Source organism: Aulonocara stuartgranti, assembly GCF_965226115.1.
Source record: "Aulonocara stuartgranti genome assembly, chromosome: 10".
Classification (NCBI taxonomy): domain Eukaryota; kingdom Metazoa; phylum Chordata; class Actinopteri; order Cichliformes; family Cichlidae; genus Aulonocara; species Aulonocara stuartgranti.
Window position 1 is genome coordinate 11,559,203 of NC_138946.1, and position 13,531 is coordinate 11,572,733.

Genomic DNA, 13,531 nt, shown 5'->3' on the forward strand with positions numbered 1-13,531 from the left:
CATGTGTGTAGGTCGCTCTGCTTTTGCAGACAAGTGTTAGGATTTGGCTTCTTTAATCCCTCCTGTGTGTGTTGGGTTGCACAGATTGCAACCCTGCACTGAGTCTGAGAGACTTTACACTTTGCTCCTCAGCTACACTCTGGGATATGCGAGCTTTAACCTTTATATTAACAGCTTCATTCTGGCCTCTCTTGATTGGGAAGCATGTGATGTCTTCAGACACTAAAACAGAGGTCGGGTGTTCGGATTTAGCCTCCAAAAACCTACCTGAAATGAAAAATGTGTCATCTGAAGCTTTGAAGAAAACCTTTGTAGCTGTGGAAGCTTCGATTGAAAGCAGCAAATTTTAAAATGCCGCATGCTAAAAATAAGAAACAAAGCAGGGATTGAACATCCTGCAGATGACAAATGGATCTTTCTGACTTTGAGAAACTGTAGTGTCTGACAGCGAGAGTTCACCCCAGTCTGCCTGCATACTAATCGCAGCTTCCCTCTAGGTGTGAGTGTCTGTACAGCATGTAGGGAACACGGTGCAGTAATGCAGGGCTTCCACTAACACAGCTGCACGCTGCTGTAGCAAAGCCTCTGTAATCTTTGGATCACCCAGCTGACAGGCACTGCACCGACACGACGGAACAAAAGAGTCGAGACGGGGAGATGGAAAGACGGCACAGGTGGACGAAGAACAAGCAAGAAAAGGACAAAAAGATTTAGGAGGCGGACAACAGTGACATTGAGACAGGCAGTGATAGGACTGGGTTTAAAAGACTAGACTAAGACTTTGGTGGCACTTTAGTTTAGTTATGACAAGCATGGGTTGCTGTTGATCACAATTACAAGCACCAATGTACAGAAATTGAAATTATTTTTGGCCGGAGATGATGATTACAAAGTTTTCAAGAAGTTAATTAGTTTATAGCACAAATACTCATCTGCTGTATTTAGATGGCAGCTGTTCTGACTGTTAAATGGACCAAAACAGTTTGTAGCCATTACCGTTTCTGTTTGTAATAACCCTAAATAAAATACATTTGGCTGTACAACATGGTGTAACTGAGTTCAATATGTTAAAGCCCTGAACATAAATGTAGCTGCAGAGTTTGTTTGATTAGGAAAATGAAGCGAAGGCTGGCATTCATGCATTTAAGGGATTAAACCTACAAATGTAGTCCTCTAGTCATGTTGCTGAAGGTCAGCAGTGCCGGTGAAAATGCGGCTGCCTGCTGTGCGCAGGTCTACAGATGGATACTGAATAAAATGGCTGGAGGATGGGGAGTTACGCAAGAGGTCTTACCCAAACAGGCCCCTGAAGCAGCGGAGGCAAACGGGAGAGAGACAACATTGAAAAGTGTGAAAAAGTAAAAAACAAACAAACAAACAAAACAAAACAGATTTCTGCTGAAGTGATTCAGCAATGTCAGTGTAGCAGTGAGACAATGCCTGTGTATGACAAGGCTGCTTTCTTCGCACAAACACACGGCCCAAACAAACATGTAGGCTGACGGGACGCACAACAGCTGAAGTTTAGACACTGACAGGTTTGCTGAAATAAATAAGCAGAAAAATGTCAACAGCAACTTTCATAACACCAGCACAGATTTATCCACAACATGAGACGTTAGCAAGCAGCAGCAGGACACACATGAGGATCGCTCATATCACTCGTCAACCCAGTTTGAGATCAGGCTAAATAATAGGATCACCCCTCTATCTGATATAATGCAGTTTAACAGCAACATAAACTACACATAGTTTGACATGAAAGAAGGGTGAAGAAAACTAATTTGGAGACTCAGATGAGCACAACATGTATTAGCACAATGTACGCTAACGTATGAGCACAATATGTATTACTGTAAAGCACTTTGGTGTAGCGCTGGTTTTAAATGTGCTATACAAATAAAGTTGTATTGTATTGTATTGTAACATCGCTGCTACCAGCATGTCGTGAACTGCTCAGCAGTGGTAGAGCTGTTTTGCCGGCCTCCTCACATCCTCAGTCTTTAAATGATGTAAACACTAAACAAATGACACACTAGCACCACTTTTCACATAATCTGAAAGTGCATTCCCAAAAATCAACGGTCAGTCAACCAAACCGCACACCTAAATATCCATCCAATCCGAAAAATCAGGAAGTATGAGTTTAGATTAGATTAGATGAAGCTCCAGTTTACTAGTTGTTAACAGTCTGGCAACAAAAGCTAACTATCTAACTAGTCCAAAGGATTCTTCCTATTGTTTAATCTGCTGTAAAGGCAAATCAGTATCTGTGAGAATAATAATGTCCTGGACAATTTACAGTAAAGCCATAACTGCAATAAAAAGTGGAGGTCATGGCAAACACAATCGTTAAAAAACACACTCGTTATTGTGGTCATATCATAAGTTAGCAAATGTAACTGTAACAAAAAGAAAGGGGGATGACTTGAAAGACAAACTGAGTAGAGGCTAGAGGCTAAAACCTCAGTGTATTGCTTTTCAATCTAAGCAATGTAAATCATCTGGGGTGAATAATATGGGATGTGTATTAAGGCAAATGCACAAGGCTGGACATCTTCATTTGGCAGAGAGACAACGTGTTTACTGCCTGCGTCCCCTTGTCATATAAAAATCTACTCTGCAGTGGAGTACAATGACGTCCAAGATCAGAAGAAGCAGTCGCCGTGACGATCACTTCGTAAATAACCCAGTTTGGCTGGAGCACCGTTGAGTCTTAAAACACAAGGTTTTCTGACTTAACTGTGAATTGTAAGAGTGTGTGCATAATTTTAACTGCACTTTATAAAGTGCACTGTCCTCGGAACAGCCCGTACCTTTCTTATATAGGCATACATACGCGCGCAAACAGACACACAAAATGTAGACAACTTCACATGATGGCCTCCCCTCAAATTTTCATCCCACAACAGGCACTGATGAATCATGATTGACCCAAATCACCAGTCTCATCTCCATTCTCATCTCCACTCCCTTTAATCATCCATCTATTCCTTTGAACCAAAGGCTCTTTGAATGGTGCCAACTTGCAGAGAAAAAAAAAAAGAAAAAGAGGAAGCAATGAAAGTCCTTTTTTGCTTTGATAGCACAAAGTCGGTTCAATAGCCGTGTGATAGTGTGTTGCGTCATGAGACGGAGCGCGTTTACTTTTCGTGCGAACTCTGTGGCTTTGTGGACATCACTGCGAAGATGGAAACTGATAGAGCGGCGACAGCGAGACAGAAAAGTTGAGTGAGCCGGCTCTGTAATTAACAGAGAACAGCGTTCCTGTCTACACAGTCACAGTACGGATTTAAATGAGGCCTGGAGAGGCATGAAATGATCAAATGAAATCAAGCCTGTTACGGGAGGAGTACTGAATGTGAGCCTCGATTGCCGCAGATGCTTGCCAGTACAATGGCTGGTTATGGATTGGCAATGCTTATGAGATGATAATGTTTTTTTGCGTTCTTGTGATTTGCCTAGAAAAGATCTGCATCACGCCGGCTGAAAATACGTGAAAGATTAGGCGGATTAGACTGAGGCTGAACCGCCAGGTTTCTCAAGCTTGTGGAACTTCCAGAAATGGAAATTCGTGGTAAATACCCAACAGTACCTGGAAGTTTTCTGTGCTGGTCCTGTGAAAGGCTGTGCACTTCCACAGCAGTGCTCACTGATGAAAATCTGACATTTCATGCAGCTAAGGTATCTTTTCAGGAAGAGGTCCCTGTAGTTTGTGTTGAATTGGTTGGACTCTGAAACACCACTTATCTATAAATGTGTGCAGGCATTTTAGTCGTCATCAATTTCCTACTGTCATGAGCTGAAAGAAGAGGGTAAAATGTGCTACGCTGATGCTTTCTGATGGGCACCGAGGAACTTTATTCAGTAAGTCACAATTGCACACCTGCTGAAGAAAATTATGTACAAATAAAACCACCAATGGAAAGGAAGTGGACTGATGCAATCACACCCTGTCTGAAGCTGTCAAGGAAAACCACTTGAGCTCACTAATGTGCTAACACCCTCCCATAAACCATTCGATTCATGGCATGCTATTTTTGTTACTACAAAATTACTACTACTAAATTACTACACTTTTTTGCCAACATCAAAAAATCCTCTCCCCATTTTTGCTATCCCAGCCTTACAGTATTTTCTTCTATACTTAATTTTACTTTAAGCTTAGTTTTTCTTTTTTACACATGTGTACGCCTACCTGAAAGGTTTAGGTGGCAGTATACTGAAGCGCGTCTTCTCCAGCATCTTCCTGATCTTGTTTCGTCCTCCAGACACAGTGTTGGCCTTCATTTTTCGGGTGGCCTTGTGGTCAGTGGGGAACTCCATGTCTCCGGGAAGGTCGGCGATGGAGAAACGATTGCCTTTTTTCTCCTGGATCTTGGGAATGTGAAGGCCGCCGTTCTTCTTCTCATGCGCGATCCTGCTAAGGAGCTCTTTGAAGACTGAATGGGAGGAGGAACAGAGAGAAATGTAGCTTTGTTTTATTTTATTTTTCATGGCTTCGTGGGTTTTCTACCATCTCTTACAGCTCGTGACAGGATGTCAAAAACTGGCGTGCAACCAAATGTACTCACCAAAGATGTTGGTTTTAACTGTGAGGGAGAGGTGTGTGTTATTTCGTAGGATGTCTGCAGCTTTGGAGAGGGAGATGTTCTCAAAGTTCTGACCATTGATCTCCATGATCTGAAGCAAGATAGATTCAAAAATGAAAAACATGGCAGCAAAGAATCAAAACTGCCTGAAGCACAGCAGGGGTGACCACTAGTCTCATAAGCACAAATCAAATTACTGTGACAAAAACATAATGTAGATCTTCGACTCAAATCTGAAACACAGCTGGTATTATTTTAATTTCTCTTAACTCGGTGTATCTCTTAATAAGGTGGCTCTGGTCCTCTATGACTCAGAACGGGAAGAAACGGTTGAGAGTTCATTTCTTGCCACCTTTAGAGGAGAAGAATCTGCTTCAAGTGAATACTGTGCAGTTTGTTTTTAAAAAGCAGTAAGTCAATCAAAAAATGTGAAAGCAGTTCACCTGCATCAAGTATAAGAGTCCTTACAGTAAGGTTGTGAAAAAAAAATACCACAAACTATTTCAGTCTCATTCACAGCGTCCCTGACAGCAACAGTAAAGGGTCCCAGATTAAAATAGCTCAGGGCTAACTGTTTTCTCACTGTGACACGTTCAGCATAAGGATATCTGATCTGTAACTGTGTCAACAACAAGCACAAAGGCTAGCGACACAAATACAGGCAAGATGAGTCATTATGAAGTTCTTCTGATGTGCAGCTACAGGAAGCCAGACCTTCACTTTAACCACCGTTATAACAGAACTGTCTTCTTCAAATACCTTCATTAGTTATACCGCGAACCTAAATTCCAGCTGGTAATGATATCTGTGTGAATGACAGTTGATGGCTTTAATACTCAGACCATCTTAATCTAATCTAGTAATTATTGCCATCTAAGCTTCAACTCCCAGCTGAGTTGATGAATAAATCTACATTTGGCCCTCAAAGCCACTCAACTTCCGTTTTAATGAGTGACTCTTTGTCCAGGTTTGAGGTAACGAGAGCTGCAGGGCAGATATATGTAAGGACTTGGCTTTATTGTTTCAAGTTCCTTTTTCCGTTCCCTAAATACTGACCAGACTCCAAGCTCCTGCTTGTTATGCTGAGAAATAAATCTTTACTCCAGTTTGACTGACTATGAGGATAGCACTACTGTTTTTACTTCCCTCTTTCATTCCCTGAATGCTGATCAGCCTTTAAGAAGAAATGCATGATTCTGTCAACACTGAGATGATTTTTCAAAGTCATGATTTGCATTTTTTTGCCCTTCCTAACATCCACTCTAAATCAATAATGTCCACTACGTGCACCTTTGTCTCTGTCTCTGTCCCCTCCCCCCCCCCCCGGAAACCTTAGTAGACATCAAATGGCATCTTAACAATTTAGAGAAGTCACTAAACATGATCAGACTTTCTAATTAACAGGCTGCAGTGTGCTGACGAAAGGCTCATTACGCACCAGCAATGGGAAGAATCTGTGTGACAGACCACTGTACAGTAACCACACTGTCACATTAGATCCTCTAAATAAGACTGCTGACCTTGTAACCGCTGGACAAACCAAATCATGAGACTATGCTGAAGTGATATACTGTGGTAAAAGATCAGTACTCCTGCTGGGAAGAGCTAAAACCTGAAAGATTTTAATAAATATATATTTATTATGATTTTTAAGTTGATCGGGGTGGATCACATCACACAGAACATTTAATTATGTGACTGCATGCTATACAGTCCACAATCATCTGGGAACTAGTTGACTGAAGCGCCGTGATGGTCCTCGTTATAACTGTTTAATTGGGGACTAATTAACATCTAGGGATGCATTTAAATGGAATAAAGTACTTGCCAGGATTGCAAAGTAAAAGTAATTAGACCTATATATATATTGTGCATTTCATGCAGCGGTGTATGTATATTAGGACTTCACCACACTATTCCTTACTGTCCTCTTACCTGATCCCCCTTTTTGAGTCCTGCTTCTGCAGCTTTGCTTCCTTCTTCCACCGACTCGACAAAGATGCCAAATCCTCTCTCGCTGCCGCCCTGCACGCTGAAGTGGAGCGGTGATTCCCTAGATGCCTTCTGCAGAGTGATCTGTCTCCACTTAGCCTTGGCTGCACATGCTATGTTCAGCAGTCTCAAATGGCCCTTCATTTTCTGACGATGAGGTAAAAATGAGAAAATTATGAACTGAAACAGAACTGCATTTACATGTGCGCTCGCATCCTTAGGTTTGCAAGTTGTTTTGGACAACAATAATAATTTAAAAAAAAAAAAAGAAGAGGTAGAGTATAAATACTGATGCATTAACTGTTTGACCTTATCTAGCATTCTGCTCCAGGGAATCTAGACCATAAAGAGTTATCATAATACACCAATAAAACTAGAGGTGTGAGGCTTAGCTATGACCATGATGATTTTAATATTTGAAATATATTTTACATTTTCAGCGATAAAGGCTGAGGAAAAAGTGCATAAATAATTTAATGAGTTCACAGAGACAGACTTGTTACTTTCAAGAACTTGTTGTTCTGAATTAGCATTTAAATAATTTTTGATGTCTTTGTTATTGCATGCGATGAAGGATTTCTGCTAGAGGGCAGGGAGGTGTTGAGTGTTTATTTAAAGGCTAATCCGAGAACTTTGATAGGGCAAATCAACGAGCACATCAAAACAAGACATTGTGCCAAAATGTGGCCAATTACACAAGCTGAGGTAAATAAAAGCTAACATCACTATTACTATTGGAGAAAACGCAACACAATTTCTGAGCTTAAAAACACTGAATTGGAGAATAAGTCAACAGTCTTTATTTGATCTTACTGTCGCTTCTAGATGTTTCTCGAAGTCCTCCAGGAAACGCGTCATAGCCGGGTCACCCTCGAAGTCGTTGAAGTGGTTGTTGACCCACAGCAGCACTATTCTTGTTACCTGTGAAACAGAGAGACAAAGCACACAAAGGTAGGTCTTGTGAATGTGTTTTTACATTTCACATTCTCCAAAGTCCTTCAGCTGAGCTTCGACAGGAAATGTGATTGATAATTATGCTGCTTGCTAAGGTCAGAGATCATCTTGAATTGAACTCTACCAGGAGTTAGACTTTCAAGGACACTTTGGGAGGCGAAATGCTTGGAAATGTGAGTCTATTAATTACAACCTACAGCTTCAGATTAAAAATATGACTGTTACCATAACAAAATGCAAACTCGGTTAATTCTTCAGTCCAATTATAGAGGTATCTATCTTTAGCTTCTGAGGAAAGAAATAAAAAACCATAGTAATTAGTAACGCATAAGAAACAGAGGCTGTATAATAACGAGCATATGGCTGCAGAGAAAAGCTGTTAACTACTAGTTGACGGCTTAATTTCTGCCACAATAATTAGAAGGGAAAAAATGCAGAAGGAAATAATAACATCTGTAAATTTACACGGGTGGGAACATTGTTCCAACCTTTGCAAAAGGTCAGAGTAGAACACAATGCATCAATAAAGAGGATCGATGTACACACTCTGCTTTTCACTCTCCTTTGTGCCAGTGTTTGTGTGTGTGCGTGTCTCCAAGGCAACTTATGCTCATGCTCTCTTTTCTCGTCTTCCATATTCTGTCTCTCTCTCTCTCTGTGTTCGTTCTCTACAAGATTAGTTCCTCTTTAAGGGGGCTGAAGATTATAAGCCTGAATGACAACCGCATAAAGACTATCGACTGTACAAGGCTAATCTTAGGTTAACGTAGCTGTGGACGACGGGAGTGTCAGGCACGCACGAATCGCTACAGTGCTCAAAGACGGCTGAGCTTGCTGAACTCTTATTGATCGGCGTGGCCGAGGCACAACACGTGGATTTCCATCAACATGCATGGATGCAAAACATCAAGAGGGACCGCCATTTAGAGAACCACCGTATAATGAATGATTAATGTAGACCGTTTTAACTGTATAAGCATTTTCACCTTTGCAGCGTCTACACACGCTAATGCTTTGCCATTTCCAGACTTTGTGGCTTTTTACATTTTTCACACCTACTGATACTGTGTGAAAGCATTCACACATCTCTCCATACACCATGCAAAAGTATGAGAAAGCTCCTTACCCACATCTTAACCATCCCAATTACAACTGCCCAACGCAACCCCAACGGGCACAGGTTACCATCCTTTCAAGTGATGGCACTCAAATAGAAATCTGAAGGTGCGCGAGAAAGTGACCACCGGCCACAAGATAGTCATACATGCATGCGCACACACACACACTCACCGTGTCACGAAGGCTGTCCATCTGGAACCACTCCAGCAGCTTCTTGCCAACCTCCATGGGACTTGAAAGGAATGTCCTGTAGGTCAGGAGGAAGTCTTCGATGTAGGTGGGGTCGACCACCGACGGTTCCTCCACCAGGTGCATGATCAGACGCTCAGGTGTTCCCTGGGGTGAAAAATACACACACACATACACACACACACACACAAATATATATACATAAGGATGAGTTAAAGTCCAAGGTTACGACGGATCTGAGAGGCAAGAACACCAAGCTGTGTCAATATCAATCAGAATAGTGACAAGGACATAAGCTATAAAGGTGCAGGTATTGAACAGAGCTGTCAGTGTCCCATCAATAAAAAAGACACACACACACACACACACACACACACACACACACACACACACACACACACACACACACACACACACACACACACACACACAGAACAAGTATTTTACAAGTGCAAATGCTTTTTTTTTGCAGAATTACTGATAATTTAGATTTGTATAAGAATAAAATACCTCAAATATCCGAGGCTACATTCCTGATTTCTGTGTCTAGGGGAATTTTTTTTCCTAAGCAGCAGACTTAAAGTATCGGTGACGTATAAACGTCACTGTTCTTGTTTCTGTGAGTTTGTTATTGTTAATGCCACCATAGCAGAGGTTTCTCGGGGGGGATGTTTCATTTGACAGGGAACAGAAACTAGAAAAGAATCCACTTTTGTCAGACACAAAAAGAACAAAGCCAAAAACAGAAGCAGAAATGCTAACACTTGTGAATCGACTCTTATCCGCTGGACGTGTTTCAGAGCCAGCAGCTTTTCCTTGGAGCAGCAGCCAAGAGAATCGTTCATGCCCATTATCGGATCAATACCTTGGGCTGCCTCTGGAGATTCAGGGAAAGGATCAAAAGGGTTTAGGAAGGCATTACAATGTAGCGTAAAAAAAAAAAAAAAGCTCTGGCAAACACTAATAGTGCTAACTCTGTCTCTTAACAATCACTGAACAACATCGAGCAGCTACACTCGTATTTTTGTAAGATGATGCATGTGAGGGGGATGGTCGATTTGTAATGATGATGTACTTAAATCAATCACGGGGCATTTGAGTATTTCTTTTAGCAGATGATAACGTGTGAAACCTTGACTTTCTGGTTTCAGAAGCAAGTCATGTTACAAGCTCAGGGTGAGATTAAACGTGCTTATTAGCTTCTGGCATGATTATAAGCTTAACCTTGACCTTGGGTGTTAATCCTTCAGCGTGTCTCTGCCTGTCTCATCTTTATTAGAGTATGTTATTGCAAAAGGTTAATTGTATTTTGGCACCGAGTCAGTTAAAGAAAAACAAAGAGTGCCACTCTGTCTTGATCCTACGTTTGAATCTCAAACATCTTTTGCGGTTGAGGTTGGGTTCACACAAAAAGCAAAGCAGGCTCTTGTTCTGGGACCCCTCTGCTGCTCTTCAACGTTTTAAATTACTAACCTTGATGACAATGTGTCCTTTCCTGGTCCCGCTGCGGTCCAGCTCCCGGTGTTCCTTCACCATCACAATCTCCCCCTCTTCTTCCACCTTGTGCGTATTCCTCTCCACATGGTTGAGGATGCGCCAGTAGTCCTCCTGGGCGATGCAGACAAACTGGTCGAGGATAACATGAGGACAGCGGATGAACTTATAGTAGAGCAAAATACTGCTCTGCACCACATTCGGGTATTCAAACAACAGCACAGATGTAGAATTACGGATGGTAGAGAGAGGCATGGGAGGGACGAACGGATGAAGGTAGGAACGTCCAACACTAACAAAACTAAACCCGATACTCTGCCTAAATTTAAAGTACCTATGGTGGTCCAAAATCATCTCAGCTAGCTATTTTGCAGAAGCATCCTTTGCTATAAATTAGACACCAACTAAACTAACCTGCCATTATACCATGGTGACAAGACGGCACGAGTCTTTACTACTCTAAAGCATCGTCTCTTGCTATGCCTTCCCTTGAGTAAATCATCAGTTTCTGCATTTGCCTAACCAAGCCCTACCTCTGCAACTTCCTTTGCATATAAAGACAGGAAATGATGTGTGCAGCAGAGGAACTGGCCAGTGTGGACAGAGGCAATGTTACCGCGAGTACACGCTAGGTTTCTTCTACCTTTCACGTTCCTGCTCTATATTAAGACCAAGTTTCTCTGTGAAACCCACAAGGCTCTTAGAAAGGCTGCTAGTGTATGCGATGTGAAAGATATGACGCAAGCTACGCCTGTGTCTTCACAACTAAAATGCTGTATTCAATTTGAACTCTTTTTATTTAATCATTCCACCTTTTTATAAGAAGATTATGAAAGAAGGGAAAGCGTACGTTTGACACGTAGATTTCGCTGTGATTGCAAACCACTACTGGGCGCTTGAAAGAAGAAATGAAAGCAGGACTTCACTTTGTGATTCTCGCACTGTGACACACATTTTCCAGAAAATGCTTAAACACAGCAAGATTTTAAAGAAAACACAAACCCCTCACAGCGTTCTGTTAGTTTATAAAAGCAATGATAAAAAGTGTAATTATAACAGTGTAAAAATCGATTATTTTTACCTGGCAATCATCCCCTTTGGTGCGAACCTCTCCATTCATGTACTGCTTATCCAGTGAGGGTGAGATGCCGAAGCTGTTGCCCATACAAAGAGTCTCCGTTCTCCCATCGTGATGGCTAATTTCGACTGCTCCGTTCAGAATGACATACCAGTGGTCCAGCTACAGACGGAGGGGTAGAAATAATAGAAATAATTTTTAAAATGACCAAAAAATAAACAGTGTCAAACTTTTGTTTTGCTTGAAGAGATTATAAATCTAACAGCATTGCTGATTTCTATGTGTGTGGTTTTTTTTACTTTTCTTTTATCAAAACAGGGTAAAATGGGTACATCTGTTAAAACCAGTGTTAAATACATACTGGCTCGACCGCAGACGAGCAAAAAGGAATCATTACCGTCACTTGGCATGGATTTATCTTGAATCATTAGATTTACAGACCCTTACATCTTCACTAGAACGTCTATTAAAATGGCAATACATTACTAAATGTGGTAAATTGTGAGCATAATGTGCTTTGTGTGAGGTATGAGTAGGCTGGTGAAGAGGTATTGTGTCTCTAGTGGTGGCTTTTGAAAAGGAAATGCTAGCAGGCATAATATAACAAGCCATTCATCCTGAGTGTGAGCGGACAGAGGGCGGGTGAATGAGCCCTGGGCTCCCTCTGCAGCAATAACTGATATTTCCTCCTCATTGCCTTTTCATTCTCTTGCTGTTTCTCACCTAGCAAATCTACGATTCTACCCTCTGTGCTTCACAGTTTGGCTCCCACATCAATTTCTAATGCTAATAAATAATAAAAATGCTAATAAGGTGGGCTACGATGATTCGCAACACATGCGCTGTGAACAAAAGTTCTCTTTTAAATAAACTTTACACAAATATAATATTTCCTGTAGGATAGACCATCTGAATTTATTGCTATGAGTAATGAAGCCTGCACGGGTAGGGAAAATGTTCTTATTTCCTATTATCAATCTGGAGTGGCGTTCTAACACCGCCAGGAAATGAGTAATTAAGTCTGAAATGCGGGTTAATACATATTACTGTGGTATGAGTTAAAATGTCATTGCTTCCATTGACTGCACAGACATATCCCAGGCCCCACTTATACCTTCAACACCTCTCTTTTACCTTTGCATCCCTGTGATGCGCTCATGGTGCAGATGTGAAGTTGCCCTTGCCGGACTAAAGTATCTAGCAAGCCCGACTGAAGAGGAGCGTGCATAAACAGAGGGACATCTTTTTAAACAGCTCATCAAAAATCGCCAAACACGCAAGTTGGTTCCGCGCAGTTTGTCACACAATGTGTCTGCTAGCTAAAAGGTACAGTTCTCCCAGCAAGAGAAAATGGTAAACGGCCTGTATTTGTATAGCGCTTTACTAGTCATCCACCCATTCACACACACATTCACACACTGGTGATGGCAAGCTACATTGTAGCCACAGCCACCCAAAACATACAATGTAACCAAGTAGTAGGGTAGGTTGTACGAATGGAGCTCATTTTGTTTGTTAGCATTTAACTCATTCTATGAAGAAGTATAGAAATGTACTATAAGACGTTTACTTCTGTTATTCAAAGGTTGCATGTAGCAGCACAGCTAATTACAGCCTGTACACAAAGAAAAATCTACTGAAGCTCCCATAACAAACGAATATGCAACTTATTTTCTAAGTCACTCTTTTCCTCGAGCTGCACTGAGGTTTCTCTCGCATGCAAAATCCCACTTTAACCCCTGATCATAAGGACAAATTATTCTTCTTCAAAAGCGTCTTTCCATGTGACACTCCCTCGACTCCCCCATTGTCCATTTTCTCTTCCTTTCCAGCATATGGAGCACTTTCTCTCTTTTTTCTACATCTGTAATACCACTTTAGACTCTTTATTTTCCTTTCCCTCTTCACACTCACTTAGCAAAGTCATGCTCACTTCCGAGAAGGGCCAAGTGCTTCTCTTTGACCTTCAACACCGAGTCCACAGAGAGGCAGTGGAGTGGAGGAAAAATGCCCATCAACTGCCTCGACACAGACGGTACGGAGTTGGTTACACAGACGCACATCACCTATTTGTGTCTTCTTTCCACTAAAGTGCGCGTTTATGGTTTTGCCT

General features: G+C 41.6%; 1 protein-coding gene across 7 annotated transcripts in view; it reads right to left on the bottom strand.

Annotated features, from left to right (window-relative positions):
- The window catches only part of rapgef6 (Rap guanine nucleotide exchange factor (GEF) 6), a 145,040-nt gene that overhangs the window by 27,042 nt on the left and 104,467 nt on the right, over positions 1-13,531 (bottom strand). For all 7 annotated transcript variants that reach the window (XR_014279251.1, XM_082548880.1, XM_082548878.1 and 4 more), the window contains 7 exons: positions 11,422-11,580; positions 10,320-10,472; positions 8,829-8,993; positions 7,398-7,505; positions 6,528-6,731; positions 4,575-4,683; positions 4,199-4,442 (listed from right to left, as the gene is read on the bottom strand). Coding sequence is in view for 6 of the 7 variants with exons in the window: in XM_082548880.1 (XP_082405006.1) it covers positions 4,199-4,442; positions 4,575-4,683; positions 6,528-6,731; positions 7,398-7,505; positions 8,829-8,993; positions 10,320-10,472; positions 11,422-11,580 (1,142 nt within the window). In the remaining variant the exon portion in view is untranslated. The remainder of the gene's footprint in view (positions 1-4,198; positions 4,443-4,574; positions 4,684-6,527; positions 6,732-7,397; positions 7,506-8,828; positions 8,994-10,319; positions 10,473-11,421; positions 11,581-13,531) is intronic.